This window comes from Ailuropoda melanoleuca, chromosome 4, assembly GCF_002007445.2.
Source record: "Ailuropoda melanoleuca isolate Jingjing chromosome 4, ASM200744v2, whole genome shotgun sequence".
NCBI classification, from domain to species: Eukaryota; Metazoa; Chordata; class Mammalia; order Carnivora; family Ursidae; genus Ailuropoda; species Ailuropoda melanoleuca.
In genome coordinates this window covers 18,407,783-18,424,330 of record NC_048221.1, presented here as the reverse complement: position 1 = coordinate 18,424,330, position 16,548 = coordinate 18,407,783, and the positions used below count along the sequence as shown (strand labels likewise).

The 16,548-nt window shown below is 58.8% G+C and overlaps 1 protein-coding gene and 1 long non-coding RNA gene across 8 annotated transcripts; one reads left to right on the top strand and one right to left on the bottom strand.

The window, feature by feature from the left end:
* Nucleotides 1-1,350: 1,350 nt before the first annotated feature.
* LOC117801897 lies at nucleotides 1,351-2,841 on the bottom strand. The gene is made up of 2 exons (XR_004624713.1): nucleotides 2,709-2,841; nucleotides 1,351-1,531 (listed from the first exon to the last, which is right to left on the bottom strand). It is a non-coding gene; the product is annotated as an uncharacterized LOC117801897 (long non-coding RNA).
* A 51-nt stretch (nucleotides 2,842-2,892) lies between these two features.
* MST1R (macrophage stimulating 1 receptor) lies at nucleotides 2,893-15,978 on the top strand. Of its 7 annotated transcripts, XM_034658346.1 has the most exons (21): nucleotides 2,893-4,422; nucleotides 7,254-7,442; nucleotides 7,523-7,651; nucleotides 7,827-7,997; nucleotides 8,558-8,718; nucleotides 9,081-9,246; nucleotides 9,360-9,496; nucleotides 9,907-10,068; nucleotides 10,164-10,257; nucleotides 10,412-10,624; nucleotides 10,727-10,873; nucleotides 10,953-11,115; nucleotides 11,286-11,387; nucleotides 11,463-11,678; nucleotides 12,039-12,119; nucleotides 12,271-12,452; nucleotides 12,563-12,672; nucleotides 12,942-13,107; nucleotides 13,522-13,658; nucleotides 14,055-14,206; nucleotides 15,420-15,551. In XM_034658346.1, the coding sequence occupies exons 1-20, from the start codon at nucleotides 3,187-3,189 to the stop codon at nucleotides 14,182-14,184; spliced, it is 4,092 nt and encodes a 1,363-aa protein (XP_034514237.1). In that variant the 5' UTR covers nucleotides 2,893-3,186; the 3' UTR covers nucleotides 14,185-14,206; nucleotides 15,420-15,551. The 7 variants fall into 7 exon arrangements, with proteins under 7 accessions (XP_034514237.1, XP_019656609.2, XP_034514235.1 ...); XM_019801050.2 differs by lacking the exon at nucleotides 14,055-14,206 and having other exon boundaries at nucleotides 10,415-10,624; nucleotides 15,420-15,978; XM_034658344.1 differs by lacking the exon at nucleotides 14,055-14,206 and having other exon boundaries at nucleotides 11,304-11,387; nucleotides 11,466-11,678; nucleotides 15,420-15,978.
* The last annotated feature ends 570 nt before the right edge of the window (nucleotides 15,979-16,548 follow it).

Below are 16,548 nucleotides of genomic sequence, written 5' to 3'. Positions count from 1 at the left end.
CTCTGCCACTAAAACCAACCAGTTGGAAAAAATATTTGTGTGGGTAGCATGGGCCAAGGGTACACCGGAATGGTTCAGTTGCTGTCCCAGGAAATGGCAGCATCATCCCTGCCCTTGGCCCCATCCTGGATCACATTAGAATGGGTATAGCCGCAAGCCACCTGCCCTGACCCCAGAGTCCTTGGGGAACAGCCACAGTCTTGGTGGTGCTGCTCACCCTGCACATGTGCCCTGGGGCTCTTTTCTGCCTGTTCCTGCTTCTGTTTCTCCCCTTGATCCTGGCCAGTGCACCAAACCACTGCCTCTGGGGCCAGGGTGATGCCATGATTGTTACTGGCATTCTTCTGATCAGTGGTCCTCTTCTAGGTGCCCCTGTTGCCTGCTGTGATCCTTGTAGGGCTCTCAGCTTCTCTGCAGTTCAGCACCTATTCTGGGTGGGTGTGGAAAGGGGCGGTCACAATTAGATGAGTTTGTGTACCTAGGACAGGAGGCACCTGAAGTGTGGGGTTTATCTGAGGATCAAGGAAGGGATAACAGGCAAACAGGGAAGGTGTTCCTAGTGGAGGAATCAGCACATGCAAAGCGAAGGACCTGGTAAAGAACCCGGTATTACTGGTGTACAGTGGTGTACACCACTGAAAAGCCAGAGGACTTTTCAAGGTCTAGGGTTCTCGAACTCCAGGTAGAAGTCTGGCAGTGGCAAGCCATTGAATGTTTTAAAGCTGCAGAATGATATGGTCATACTGTGGTTAGTGAGATCCCCTGCTGACACTCAGAGATCTCTCTGGGTTGGAGAAAAAGGCCAGCAGTTCTTTGGAGTAGTGTTCAGAGGGGTGTGAGAGCCCAAAATGGGAAAAGAGGAGGGCACTCCGAAGTCACAGATGCCAGGGCACTTGGGCAGGTCCTAAGCCAAATATGGGCCAGGCCTTATGAGTTCAGCTTGGGGGAGCACTCATACCTAGCACAGACTTCCCCACATGGTTTGCCTGTCCCCCTCCTGCAGAGTGAGCAGTTGGGGAAGGTGGAAGGGGCTGCTCCTGTGGATGCTTGCTATCAAGAATCAGGCTGCCCAGGAACGGATGCTGGCCTGGGACCAGCCAACATCTTGGCCACACGGTGGCAGCAAAGAATCAACTGTTGATTGCTGTACCCCAACCCTCAATATCGGTAGATAGGGTGATCAAGCAGGGCTCTGATCTCCTTCCAACCCACAGAAGTCTCTCTGAACGTCCCGAGGCAGGATGGGGGTCCAAAAAACTGTCTCAGTGCCAGCAGAGAATATTTCATTTCAGTTTTGCCGTGCATGACTATCTTTAGGCATGTTGACTGTGAAACACAGGAACTGTGCCATGATTTTTTTATGGGTATTTATTCATTTCCGGGCCAATTCTGGTTAGAGAAGGGAGTGCCTTTTACGTTGCCGGAGGCCTGGAATCCTCCCAACACTGGGTGTGGCTGCCCATTCCTGCTGTTTCCTCTCTCCACCAGGTGCTCCTTGAACTCCAGCCTTGAGGGGGGAGGGAGTCCAGCACTAGAAATGGGGAAAAGGGGTCAGGTATCCAGAATCAACTGTGCTGGGTGGGTATAGCACAGGATCTGTGGGACCCACAAAATGGATCTGGCATTGACAGGATCAGGAGGGCTTCCTGGAGGAGGTGCCATGTAAGTTTCAAGAGGAGGAAAGGAAAAAAGTGCTCCTGGAAGGAGGAACAAGGGGTATGGTCTGGATGGGGGAGTACAGGAGATACAGCTCCAGAGTCAGGCTGAATGAATCCTGCTGGGCAGAAAGCTCCTCTCTCTCCCATCCCTCTTACCTTCCAAACCCGGGGACCCACAGTTCACAGATCCCTGGGACCTCAGCCTAGGGCCACTCTATGAAGCTTCCCTTTCCTCCAGGGTCCAGGCCCATCTGGCTGAGGGGGCCGTCAGGCTGACGATGTCCCCCAGAGTCCCTCTCCAGTATTGGGGAGAACCAGTTATCAAGGAACAGCTGCTGAAGTCCAGGTGTAAGAGGCAAGGTTGCCTCTGCTCCTCCCAATCCCATACACCTCACATACCAGAGAGAGAACTCTGGGCAGCCACCTAGTTAGAACTACGTCATTTCAGAGACAGACAGATGGAGGCCCAACATAGCTTACAGAGCGGGTTAGAGGTCCCCTGTCAAAGCCCATGTTTCCCCCATATCAGGGGGCACTGGAGCTGAGCCAGCAAAGACCAGCCATGTGTTTTGTTATCCCCATCCTGCAACTTCTGCCGACTGAGGCAGCAATGGAGGTACCAGAGCTAGGGTAGGGCCTCCACTTAAGCTGCCTCTCCTCTGACTCTAATGTCCAGCCAGCAGGGCAGGCCCCAACTCATAACCCCTACCGCCTTGGACAGGCAGGGGGCAACACACCTTGCTCTGACACCACCCAGTCATTGACATCCCGGGGCAGGCGCATGCAACGATGGCCCCCCCGCCCACAGAGAGCAGCAGTACCTCTGGAGGGCCGCACGTCTCCCCTCTGGGCTTTCACACATTCTTGGCCTCTCAGGGGCCCCCACCCTGTTCGGGAACCAGCGTCTGAGTGGGTTGCTGTATACTGGTGACAAGGGAAGAAATAAGCCCGGTGGTCCTCAAACCCTCGCTGGTGCTGGGCCCCTGATCCTTCCTCACTTCAGCCTAATCGGTCTTGGGGGGCGGAAAGGGACGGCTCAGGGCTCCTTACCTCTCTCTGGGCCACTCCACGCACATCCACCCACACGCCACTGAGAAAAACGCGCCCAAGAAGTGTAGGTGACAGGCCTGCGAGGGCTTGGAGAGGCGGAAGGGCGGAGGGGCGGGCTACTCCAGGCCTTCGACAGGCCCCGCCCACGGTTCCGCCCCCACGTCCCGGCCCCGCCCGCCCCGCCCGGCGCCCTCGGGCCGACTTTGCTCTAAGCTCGGTCTTGGAGCGGCAGCTGGGACCGCAGGTGAGGCGGCCTCTCTGTTCCCTGGCGGTGTGTGTGTGTCCACCTGGTGTCAGGTGCTCAGACCCGAGGGCAGGGGAGGGCGCTGGGCATCACGGTAGCCCCGGGAGGGGCTGAGCTGCCCAAGGGCTCTCAGGACCGGCTCTGGACGCGGGTCCCAGCCTCGACTTCCCTCGAGTCGGCTCCCAGCCAGGCCCCGGCCTGCAGGAGTCCCTGCGGGGCCCCAGCTGGGCCTCGATGGAGCTTCTCCCGCTGCCGTCCCAGCCCTCACTGTTACTGCTGCTGCTGCTGCTGCTGCCGCCGCTGCTGGCCGTAAGGTCCTGGCAGTGCCCCCGCACCCCTTTCGCCGCCTTGCGCGATTTTGACGTGGAGTACGAGGTGCCCAGCTTCTCGGCCGCAGGTCCGGTACAGGCCATAACGACCTACGAGGGCGGCGAGGACGGGAGTGCGGTGTTCGTGGCTACACGCAATCGCCTGTACGTGCTTGGGCCTGGCCTGCAGCCAGTAGAGAGCCTGGCCACGGGCCCTGTTGGGGACCCTGGCTGCCAGACATGTGCGGCCTGTGGCCCAGGCCCCCACGGCCTAGAGGGAGACACAGATGCACAGGTTCTGGCACTGGAGCCGGCGCTGCCCGCACTGGTCAGCTGCGGCTCGAGCCTGCATGGCCGCTGCTTCCTGCACGAGCTTGAGCCCCGGGGGACAGCCTTGCACCTGGCACCGCCAATCTGCCTCTTCTCCGCCCACCACAACCAACCCGAGGAGTGCCCTGACTGTGTGGCCAGCCCTCTGGGCACTGTCGTGACCGTGGTTGAGCAGGGCCATGCCTCCTACTTCTACGCAGCATCCTCACTGGACGAGACGGTGGCCGCGAGCTTCAGCCCCCGCTCAGTGTCCATCCGGCGTCTCAAGGCTGATGCCTCAGGATTCGCACCCGGCTTTGCAGCACTGTCGGTGCTGCCCCAGCACCTCGCTTCCTACCCTATTGAGTACGTGTACAGTTTCCGCGCCGGAGCCTTCGTCTATTTCCTGACAGTCCAGCGGGCCAGTGTGACAGCAGCCCCGGGCGCCTTGCACACGCGCCTGGCTCGGCTCAGCGCCACTGAGCCCGAGCTGGCTGACTACCGTGAGCTGGTCCTCGACTGCCGATTCGCGCCCAAACGCCGGCGCCGCGGGGCCTCCGAGGGAGGACAGCCCTACCCGGTGCTGAGAGCCGCCCACACCGCTCCCGTGGGCAGCCAGTTGGCCACGGAGCTGAGCATCATGGAGGGCCAGGAAGTGCTATTTGGAGTCTTCACGGCTAGGAGAGACAGCAGCCCAGGTGTGAGCCCCAACTCTGTCGTCTGTGCCTTTCCCATCGACCTGGTGGACATTGTCATTGAGCAGGGTGTGAAGCGCTGTTGTGAGTCTCCTGCCCCCCAAGGCATGCGGCGCGGCCTCGACTTCTTCCAGGCGCACAGTTTTTGCCCCAACCCGGTGAGCAGAAGGAAGGGACCCTCACCTGTGAGCTGAATGCAGTGGGAGACGCTGGGAGGGGAAAGGGCAGGAGCGGAGAAGTTTTATCTTCCACCCCGTTCCTTAGCGCTGGGGGCAGCGGGGCAGAGTGGTGCTGGGGGTGCGGGGGGCGGGGGGCGGTCAGCCAAGCCCAGGCTACCCCGGAGGTTCAGTTCCCAGCCAGGCTAGCCCCTGTTGCTCCTCCATTTTGCTGTTTCACCCTCTCAGGTACCATGGCCTCTGATTTTTTAGGTAGTTTCCCAGATTGTGTGAGAAACAGATTGCATCACAAGTGTCTCTGGCAGACACACTGCCCAGCTCTGGGTAGAAGGATGGGATCCCCTCCTACCTGCCCACCACACATAAACTCAGGGACATATACAGAGAAACAGCTCCCCACACGGCAGATGCTAACAGAGTCACGCAGATACAGCTGCTCACCAACACGGTTTCGTTTTTGTTCTGCTCCCCAAAGAGGGTGGGGCAGGAGATGTCAGAGAAAGCCCCCACCCCACCCGCAATTCAGGAAGCTTCCTGGGCCTTGGAAGTTTGGGGGCTTGTCCGAGAGCCTGCATGGCTTGGGCTTCTCTGACACGCTCGTCCCCGATTGTTCTCTGTAGGGAGGACCTAGGACATGGTGGAGGCGGCTTGGCTCTAGTAAATTCCAGGAGGCTCACCCCAGTCTTGTGCAAGCAACTGTAAACATCTGGGGATGAGTAAAGCCTTAGGAGGGGGTGGTTGGAATTTGTTCACCACAAAGGAGTCCCAGACTTTTTTCCACTATAGTTGGGGCCCTGCTCCAGTTTCCCTTCCCACCCCAGGCAGAAGGTCTCCCAGCCCATGCTGAACTGGGGGCTCTTTCCAGCAGACCCTACCCAGGTTCTTTCCAGCCATGGTGTCAGGGAGCTGGAGCAGAGACAAACAGGACATTTTTTAAGATGCCGAGGATAAAACCAAAACCGACATTTTAGAGCTACCCTAGCTTGTAAGGGATTAAACCAAGGCAATGGGGTGAACAGCATTAAGATGAGTGGTCTTTCAGTGAGCTGACTCACAGTCACTGCTGTCAAGTCTTTGGTTGCCCTGTGGCCTTTCTATGACATTCTCCACTGACTCCTTTCTAGCTCTTATTGATGCCTCAGAGGTGGCAGGAGAACTTACACACAGTGAGGAGTGGGGGATCTCCAGCCTCAGTCCCTCAGCTGAGTCCCTCCGGGTTGAGGAGACCCTAGGGGTGGAGAGCCCTCGTCTGGGCCTGGGCAGCCCTGCCTGCCCTTCTCTCTTCCCCCCTGGGGAGTCCAAACCTCTCCCTGACTTGGCTAGTGGTCAGTAGGTCAGAAGACATCCAGCATGAGTTGGCAGTGCCAGGTTCTAAGAGGACTAATCTCAAGATGGCTCACAAGCTGGCCAGGCCCCTGGGAGGTGTATGAACCAGTCTGTGCTGTGTTTGTTCAGGGACTGCGCACGTAGCCTCCAGCACACCCACTGTGTGGTGATTATGGCTGGCATCCGGAAGCCTGTGGGGCTCTTATCTGGCACCGGCCCTCTGTGGGCTCAGGGAGGGTTTAAGTCTGGAGCAGTCACCCTCCACTGTGGGGCACTGGACACTTGAGTCATGTTTTCATGGGCCATGGACTCATAGACAAGCCTGGAAACCCAGAGCTAAGGCCCTGGAACCCAGGGGCAAGCAGACAGGGGTGTGGCCCTGACTGGGGTAGGGCCCCTTTTCCACCCCTCAGCCTCACCTGTCCCTGAGTCATGCTGAAAACACCTGGATGGCTTCCGGAGAAAGCCAGGCCCCTGTCCCCGCCTCAGGTGAGGACAGAGTCCCAGTTCCCACCTGCCCAGGCTACAGACGAAGAGTGTGTGGAGTTTCTGGGCCCAGCTCTGCACCCCCAGGGCTCCTGATCAGCACCAAGTTCCGAGCACTAAGTTAAGCATAGTTGCTTTGACGGGAGCCTCAGGGCTAGCAAGGGAAGGTCCCAAGCAGCTAGGGCTACTGAGCCCTGCCTGCGCTTTGCTCTCAGCTCCAATACCTTGTATTCTTACCCTGATCTGATTTCCCAGAAGCTTCCATAGTCCTGCCTTGGGGTCTTGAGTGGAGTCCCCAAAACACCTTGTTAAGAGCAGGGGAGGGTGTCTCACAATCAGGGCCACAATCAGGGCCTAGACTTCGGGCCTTGGTTTTTCCCTTTTTTACCCTGAAGGGGATACAGGTAGAAGCTGGAGGTGCAGGAAGATCTTTGGAATCTCAGGGAGAAGGACCATGTTACCAGTCCCACGCTGGCTCAATTACCTCCAGAGTTTAGCCGCTTTATGCTGGAGAGGAAACGGAAGCCCAAGCTGAAGTGCAGGGCATAACCGGCAGGGGGCGGAAGAGGACTCTGGTCAAGAACTCGGATTTCTTACCTGGCTCCTCTCCTGAGAGGCTATAAGGCCCTGGACAAGTGACCAAATGCTTTCTGAGGCCCTTTCCTTATCTGCAAAATCGGGTTGGTGAGAGCAACTACTTTACAGGGAGGTTGTGAGGACAGAATGGGGTTGGGCCTGTGAGACTCTAAGTCATCAGAATGAACATGGCAGGTCAGAGCAAGGCATAGAAGAAGCCAGTCTTCTGGCTTGCGACTTCTTTCCTGGCCTTACTGCCTCTGAGAGACCCATAGGTGGAAGGGGGCAGGTAAGTGGCGGATGTGGGGCCTTATCTAGCTAAGCCAGGTAAGGGATGGGGCTTTGGGCTGCTGTGGTCACTGACAGAGGCCCCCAGGGGTCAGGGTGTGCTGATGATCCCTGACTCCTTCCCTGACCCTCCCCAGCCTGGCCTGGAAGTCCCCAGCCTCAACGCCAGCTGCCATCACTTCCCTCTGCTGGTCAGCGATAGCCTGTTACGTGTGGACCTCTTCAACGGGCTGTTAGGAACAGTGCAGGTCACTGCACTGCACGTGACACGCCTTGAGAATGTCACAGTGGCCCATATGGGCACAGCTGATGGGCGCATCCTACAGGTAGGACCCCCATCTCCATGGCTTCTTGTCCCTGGGTCCCCATCCCCACTTCCATTTTGCTCACAGCTAACCTGTCCCAGGTGGAGCTGGCTAGATCTCTCAACTACTTGCTGTATGTGTCCAACTTCTCACTGGGCAGCAATGGGCAGCCCGTGCAACGAGATGTCAGTCGCCTTGGAGACCACCTGTTCTTTGCCTCTGGGGACCAGGTAAGGTGGGACTGGGGTCAGGCCTGGGGCCGGGGCTGTGGGAGCATAGCCCCTCCAACCAATCCCGGAAGCACTGACACACAGGTCTCGCCACCCTGATCTACAATAACCAGGGCGTCTGTGGGGCCTGGTTCCCCCTCCCATCACCCCTGAGCCACCTGTCTGCTGCTCCAAGGTCTTCCAGGTGCCTATCCAGGGCCCTGGCTGCCGCCACTTCCTCACCTGTGGGAGTTGTCTGCGGGCACAGCGTTTCACGGGCTGTGGCTGGTGTGGGGACGTGTGTGGACGGCAGAAGGAGTGTCCTGGCTCCTGGCAACAGGATCATTGCCCACCTGAGCTTACTGAGGTATGGCTTGCTTGGCAGGGCACAGGTAAGGGTGGGACAAGCTGGGCCTGGGGTGGAGCTCAGCATGTCTTTTTTTTTTTTTTAATACTATTTCTTTCAGTTTCTCTTTTTTTTTTTTTTTGGTAAGATTTATTTATTTGAAAGAGAGCATGTGCTTGTGCACGAGTGGGGGAGGGGCAGAGGGAGAGAATCTTAAGCAGACTCCTGGCTCAGGGTGGAGCCCAACGTGGGGCTTGATCTCACAACCCTGAGATCATGACCTGAGCCAAAATCAAGAGTCCGAAGCTTAATCAACTGAGCCACCCAGGTGGGGGGTCAGCATGTCTTAACCATGATCCTCAGGCCTGCAGTGTCCTCAGTATCGACTAGAAGGGTGTTCTTGGCAGAGGGAATGGCACATGCAGAGACTTGGAGGCAGAAAAGTGCCCGAGTGAGGACTAGCGAGTGCCCTGGGGGACTGGAGGGAGGGCAGGCAAGGGGCATGAGTGAAAACTCTGGGGAAAACAGACCGCTGAGGGCCCTGATGCACAGAGAGACTCAGGCTCTCTCCCCCTCTTCAGTTTTACCCGCAGAGTGGACCCCGAAGGGGCAGCACAAGGCTGACCCTGTGCGGCTCCAACTTCTACCCACACCCTCTTGATCTGGTGCATGAGGGCACCCATCAGGTCACCGTGGGCCAAAGTCCCTGCCGACTGCTGCCCAAGGACAATTCAAACCTCAGGTATGTCCTGGTCTCTGCCCTTCCTATCCCTGACAGGGGTGAACAAGCAGCCCCTCCCCTCTGAGACCCTGGCTTCTGCTTACTGGAGGCAAGGAGGTGGGAGGCAAGCTGCAGTGGTTCTGGCTTCTTGGTGTCTGAGGAGACATCTCTGTCCCTTCTTGAGCCTGTCTATGCCCTACCCATCTGTTGAATCGGGAACTGGGCAAAGTTCTCCCTGCCTCACCAGATCCTGCCTACCCTGGAGGAAGGGGAGGAGCGAAGAGATGCCATCTTTAGGCTCAGAGGAGACCTGTGATATGTGGCAGGCATGCAGCCAAGCCTTTGTGACCCCTGACTAACCGTGGATTCCCCTGGTGCCCTAGACCAGTGCCCCAGAAAGACTTTGTAGAGGAGCTTGAGTGTGAGGTGGAGCCCTTGGGCATGCAGCCAGCTGGGCCCGCCAACATCAGCCTCACCATGACCAACATGCCCCCAGGGAAGCACTTCCGGATAGAGGGCACCTCCATGCTGCAAGGCTTCTCTTTCATGGTGAGGCCACCTTGCCTTGTCTGTGCCCTTGGCCAGCTGGGCAACATGGGCAGGGAAGGGCTTGGAGTGGAAGGCCTCTTATTCCAAGCTAAGCCACCTCCATACCCTCTTAGGAGCCGGTGCTGACAGCAGTAAAGCCCGTCTTTGGCCCACGGGCAGGGGGCACCCGCCTCACCCTTGAAGGTGAGGGCCTGTCTCTAGGCACCAGCCAGGCTGTGCTGGTCAATGGGACTGAGTGCCCACTGGAACGGTAAGTGCCAACAGGCCAAGGGAGGGGAAGCTACAGGGCCCCACCCAGGAAGCCCTCACCAGGTGGGACTTGGATCCTGCCAGGGAAGAGAGAGAGCTCAGTCACATGGTCAGTGTAGGGAGCAGCTCCAGGAGGAAGGGTCTGTTGCCCCCTCCAGCCTGGGGGTGGTTTAGGGATGGCGAGAGAGCCCATCACAAAGTTTATTAGCTCCAACCAAGGCTGTGGGGAACCTGTTCCCGCCTTACCTTCTTGGAAAACTTAATGACCCTATCTTTGAGCAGAACCACTGAGTATGGGCAGGTTGGGATGACCAACAGAGGAACTGGGAGGGATTGGCAGACCCTTGGAGAAGGTAGGTCTGACCATCACGGAGGGTGATCCTGAGCCCAGTCCCCCACCCCGTTCTGCAGGGTCAGCGAGGGGCAGCTTTTATGTACCACGCCCCCTGGGGCGGCTACGGCCAGCGTTCCCATTCGCCTGCAGGTGGGGGGCGCTGTGGTGCCCGGCTCCTGGAACTTCCTCTACCTGGAAGACCCCGTTGTGCTGGGCATCAGTCCCAACTGTGGCTACACGTAAGTGCCACCCCCTTGCCCGCTCTGGTCTCCTAGGAACGAGGGAGCTGGCCCAAGAGAGCACCCCAAGCCCACCACACTGCTCTCCTCCACAGTGGCTCCCGCGTCACCATCCACGGCCAGAATCTGATTTCGGTGTGTAGCCTAGTGCTGTCGTTCCATGATGGGCTTAGGGCAGTGGAAAACAGGGTGAGTGGGCACGGGCAGCTGCCAGGTGGGCACTAGCCAGGAGGGAGGAAGGCTGGATGGGTCCCCTGAGTTCCAGCTCTACCCCATGCTGGGCTGAGGAGACAGGGGTGGCGGGAGGAGGAATGCCTCGCTAACCACTCTTGCATGGGTCCAGCAGTGTGAGAGGCAGTCCCCGGCGCAGCAGTCATGCCACCTGCCTGAATATGTGGTCCGAAGCCCCCAGGGGTGGGTGACAGGGAACCTGACTGCCCGGGGAGATGGAGCTGCTGGCTTCACACTGCCCGGCTTTCGCTTCCTGCCCCCACCCCATCTGCCCAGCACTGACCTGGCCCCACTGAAGCCTGAGGAGCATGCCGTTAAGTTTGAGGTCAGTGTGCGGGATGGCGGGCAGGGACGGTGGAGGGTTAGGGCTGAAGCCTTGCCCAGAGGAGATGGGGGCACTGGCCAGTCCTCATGACTGTCTCTGCAGTATATTGGGCTGGGCGCTGTGGCTGATTGTGTGGATATGAACGTGACCGTGGATGGTAAGATCTGCCAGCATGAGCTCCGGGGGGATGTGGTCATCTGCCCTCTGCCCCCCTCCCTGCAACTTGCCAAGGACGGCGTCCCCCTGCAGGTAGGCAGCTCAGCTGACCTTCTACGGGAGACGTGGGCCAGGGCTTGCAGGCTGGGCCTGAGCTGCTACCTGCCCCCAGGTCTGCGTGGATGGTGAATGTCACATCCCGGGCAGGGTGGTACGGCCAGGCCCAGAGAGGGTGCCCCAGGGGCTACTCCTCGGTGTCCTGCTGGCCTTGCTCCTGCTCGTGGCTGTGCTGGCTGCTGCGCTGATCTTCAACTACCGGCGGAGGAAACAGCTAGGTGAGCTCTCCGCTCCTCTCCCGACTCAGTCTGTACCCCCAAACCATGGCATCTCCAAGTCCCTATATCCTCTGTCTGCCCAGGCCTTGGAGGTCTGCCCACACCCCCTGGGTACAAGGCAACCTCTAGGAGTTTGGAGAGGCTGGCCACCAAGGGCTGTCTTTCCACAGTCCTGTCTCTAAACCCAGGTGACCTGGCATCCTTGGACCGGACGGCCGGAGCTGTGCTCTTGCCTGTGTTCCGCTCAGGCTCTGACTACAGAAATGACCTTGGTGAGACAGGGGAAGCTCTGAAAGGGGGAGCCATGCGCTCTGCTCCACAATCCCCTCACTCTATCTCCTCCACAGCAGCCCCTGACGCCGACGGTCTGGATGGTCCGGATGCCACCCCCCGGGACCACAAAGCATCCTCCTCAGACAGTGGGGATGGGTCCTGCGTCCCACTGCTGCGGACAGCATCCATCCAGCTTGGGGACTTGGACTCTGCTCTCCTGGCCGAGGTCAAGGATGTGCTGATTCCCCATGAGCGGGTGGTCACTCACAGTGACCGAGTCATTGGCAAAGGTGTGGGGGCCAAGACGGGCGGGGCTGGGGCACAGATGGAGTCCTGAGATGGCATGGGCTTGAGACATTTAGGCAGGACTCTGCTCTGGCCTTCTCACCAAGCTTTGAGACCTTGGGAATATCACAGAACATCTCTGAGCCTCCATATGCTCATATGTGGGATAGGAATTCATTCTGTCTTCAGTGGATTCTGGTGTGGATTAGGGGGGCATGGGTGGGCTGCAGGCTCTGTCACCATGTAGCTGCTGCTTGGTTTTAATGTCAGATGGGCCAGTTGGTGCTCTGGGGTTTGGTTGCCTGTGAGAGGGCGTGGTGTGCACCCGGGGCATTGGGGTCCCCTCACCATCTCCCTTTCACCAGGCCACTTTGGAGTTGTCTATCATGGAGCATACACAGACAAGGACCAGAATCAAATCCACTGTGCCATCAAGTCGCTGAGTCGTAAGTGGGGAAGAGGCCAGGAGGGTCCCCGTCCCCGCTGTGCTCCCACTTTGCGGAGTGACCCGGAGCAGGAGACCTTTCTTCTCCATTTCCCCATCTGACCCTGGCAGAGGGTCTCCCCGGTCCAAGCCTGACCCCAGCCACTCCGCAGGCATTACGGAGGTGCAGGAGGTAGAAGCCTTCCTGCGCGAGGGGCTGCTCATGCGCGGTCTGCACCACCCGAACGTGCTGGCTCTCATCGGTATCGTGCTGCCACCGGCGGGGCTGCCCCGTGTGCTGCTGCCCTACATGCGCCATGGAGACCTGCTTCGGTTCATCCGCTCACCGCAGCGGGTTGGTGCTGAGGGGGCCCGGTGGGGGCGGGGGGAGGGGGTCGGGAGATGTGGGCAGTGGCCGGGGATGAGCTGCTCAGCCCTTGCTTACCAACTCCCCTGTGGCCCCAGAATCCCACGGTGAAGGACCTCATCAGCTTCGGCCTTCAGGTCGCCCGCGGCATGGAGTACCTGGCAGGGCAGAAGTTTGTGCACAGGGACCTGGCTGCTCGGAACTGCATGTAAGGGGCCAGAGCACTTGGGGTGAAGAAAGGGGGCAGGGCACCAGGGTGTGCAGCTGCCTAAAGGCACCTCAGGGAAGGGCCCCCACTCTAGCCCTTGCTATGCAGCCCTGGGCATGGCCTCCCTTCTCTGGCCCTCAGTTTTCCTGTCTTCCTGGCGCAGGCTTAGATTGGACACTATGGCTCTGAAGCCCTGTGAAGGCCTGGAACAGATGGGTTCAGGGCCCATCTGGGGGCCAGTCCTGAGTGTGATTCCCTCCCCCCCCAAGGCTGGATGAGTCATTCACTGTCAAGGTGGCTGACTTTGGCCTGGCCCGCGATGTCCTGGACAAGGAGTACTACAGTGTTCGACAGCACCGCCACGCTCGCCTCCCTGTCAAATGGATGGCTCTGGAGAGCCTGCAGACCTACAGATTCACCACCAAGTCTGACGTGGTGAGGCCCCCACCTGCCCCAGAGCCCACAAGGCCTCCGTGTCCTGGGAGAGCACTTGGCCTCGCCCGTTCAGCTCCAGCTGATGCTCTGAGTCCCGGGAATCCCCAAGCTGAGCAGCCCCCCACAGCCCATTGGCCCGCCTCTGGAACAGGTCTAAGACGGACTCCTCTTGCCAGGGCAAGAGGGGGCTGTGAGCTCATTGGCTTCTTGAAGACAATACAGGCAGGGCCTCCCCAGGCCCAACTCTGGGCAGGGTTCGGTGATGAGAAGAGACTGAGGGAAGAGGCTTGTGAGGTACTGAGGGTGGGCTCTGATTGATTTCCAGCTGGAGGGCTTTGGGAGGTAGAGGACCTGGGGGGCCCACCTGCCCCCAAGTTTGGGGTAAGAGTTGAGTCTCCTCTCTCCTTCCCACAGTGGTCATTTGGTGTGCTGCTATGGGAGCTGCTGACACGGGGCGCCCCTCCATACCCCCACATTGACCCTTTTGACCTCCCTCAATTCCTGGCCCAGGGTCGGCGCCTGCCCCAGCCTGAGTATTGTCCCAATTCTCTGTGAGTATGTGGAGGTGGAGGTGGGAGGGATTTGGGCCCCAGAGACGAGGGAGGAGCAAGAGACAGAGCTCTCTCCTGGCTCTCCAACTGACCCTCTGGTCGACCCGGAAAGGGCCCCTCTCTGGGCCTCAGTTTCCTCGCCTGTGGACTGGTTCCGCCCCCATTTGGGGCTGAGTGCTGGGAGGATATCATGGTTACCATGGTAACGGTACTCCCCACTCAGAGTCTGGGTTGAGGCCAGTGATTTGATTTCTCAGCACTCCTCTCACCCCACCCCCGCCAAGGGGGCCTGTTTTCCATCTTTTCCATTCACTTAACCTCAAGGAAGGGTTCCATTAGCTCCCACACCAGCCCCCTCCACGTCTCCAGATAAAAATTTTTCCCTCCTGAATATAGTTTCAGATTCCCTGTTCCCAAGGCATGGTGGCGGCTGCCTTGTCACCGTGCCTGCCCAGTGGGTCTGTGCCAGGGTTCAGCTTCAGGAGCCGTGCGCGTGCCTCGCCTGTGCCCAGGTGTTTGTGGTTAGAACAGGAAGAACCAGGTCACAGGTAAAGGTAGTTGATGGCTCCTGTCTCAGGCTGTGTTCTGAAAGGGTATGAGTAAGGCTTCCTCCGGCCCTGCCTGCCTTGGGTTTAACCTTTTTCGTTTCACTAATGCATCTGGTTTGAAGTAAGGGAAGTCATCTCAACCGCCCATCTGCCCCCGGGTTATATGTACAGGGGATATATGTACAGAGCTGGGGATATATGTACGGGGGGTTTCTTGGTAGACTGGGGGCCAGGGAAGCAGGACTGGGCCGCGGGGGAAGCTGGGCAATGCAGCAAGGCCGTAGCCCATCCCACAGGGGCTGCTTGATCTGGGATGGCTCTTCGGAGTTTTACAAAATTTGGATCAAGGGGCCGGGTCCCTGGACTAGACGTTAATAAGTCACTGGTCACAGCGAGGGCTTGGGGAAGGCCACTATTTTCTGCCTAAGGCACTTCCTAGGGAAGGCTCAGGCAAGAGCCAGCAGCTCTTCTGGGGGAAGAAAAAGGGGATCTAGGTGGACCGCCACAGCATCTGCTAGACCAGGCCAAGTCCCTTCTCCTCTCGAAGCCTCAGTTTCCTCATCTGTGAAGTTGGGATGACGGCAGTACCACCCTCAGAGAGTCGGAGAATTAGGAGGTCATTGTGTGTAGGGCACTTAGTGTCATTGAGGCAGGGACCGCATTTCCAAGATAAAGAGGCATGTATTAGAACCCACCAGGCAAACCCAGACAAGCATGGCTTGGGAATCACAGTGCCGCTGGTGCCACCCCCCAAGTCCGTGGCTCAGGACTTTTAATCCCCATTTCACTGGAACAGGTTTCCTTCCTAAAAGACGTAAGAAAAAACTGTGATAGCTCGTGAGCTGCGCCCTAAGCTAAGCACTTTACGGGCGTCCTCCTACCCTCTGCCCCAACAGCTCTGTGATCAGGGCAGGATCCAGGGGCACAGGGAGCTTAAGGAACTTGCCCAAGATCCCATTGTTCAGGTCACAGGGCACGGGAGTCCAAGCTCTTAACCCTCAGGGCAATTGGACCTCTGCCAGGGTGGGGAGGCAGGACTGGACCCTCAATCGCAATGCTGAGAAGAGCCGCCCCTGACTGGGCAACGCTCCCCACTGGGCCTTGTCACCTGTTCTCATCCCTTTGTGGCCTGCCACGGGATTAACAGTGGGTGCGCAGCCCAGGATCTCCCGCGGGGGTTGTGCCGCACTCTGCCATGCCCCTCCCCCCGCAGGTATGCAGTGATGCTTCGCTGCTGGGCGCCGGACCCCGGGGTGAGACCCACCTTCACGGCGCTGGTGGAGGACGTAGAGCATGTGGTGACCAGACTGCTCGGGGACCACTACGTGCAGCTGCCTGCAGCCTATGTGAACCTGGGCCCTGGTGCCTCGGATGAGGCGAACAAGCCCTTGGAACAGTTGCAGACCACACCTGTGCACAGGAGCGCGGGTCGGCCCCGGCCTCTCTCAGAGCCACCACAGCCCACGTGACCTCAGCCCTGGGGATGGGACCTGCCTAGCAGCCCAGAAGTTCATCCCAAACTGCCTCTGGGCCTTCCCAGGCCAGGGCAGCGCAAGCTGACCTCTGTCCTGTCCCTGCCCCTGAACCTTCAAGGGCGACCTGAGGGAGCAGGGCCCCTTGGCCCCTCACTCCACAGTGGGAGCAGTGGGGTGATCCTCAATGCAATGAGTATTTATAGGGTACCCGGCGTGTGCTCAGCCTGCTGGGCGCAGGAGACTCAACAGTGACCGCGCCGGCACTGGCCCCTGAACTACTAAATGAACAAACGAATATCCAAGTGCAAATTGTGGTCAATGCTATGAAAGAAAGACAGGCTGCTTTGAGGGAATGGAGGGCAGCTTTAGAGAGAGAATAGAGGTGAGGGAAGCCTCCCTAGGAGGTGACATTTCTGCTAAGGCCCTGTCAGGTGGGAACTGTGCCAGAAGCAGGGGTGGGGGAAGAGAGCTTTGGGCGAAGTGAGCAGCACATACGAAGACTCCAAGGCTGGAAAGGGGTAGGGTCAGTAAGAAGGCTCCAGGGAACAGGAAGGGTAGGGCAAGGCCCCGACCCAGGTTACAGGGCCCTGGGGACTTCTTGATGGAACCAAGAAGGGTGGGTTGAGTACCCAGGCGAGCAGCAGCCAGAATATCTTCTCCCATTGCCCAGCCCACGTCTGTCCCTTTCTAGCCCTTCTCAGGGCTCCCTGTTGCACCTGCAAGGCCCCCTCACACACACACACACACACACACACACACACACACACACACACACACAGAGTCAGGACATGGAGACCAACTCCCCCCGCCCCCCAGTCCTGCCAGCATTGCCCTTGAGGCCTTGAGAGAGATGAGCCAGCAGCAAGG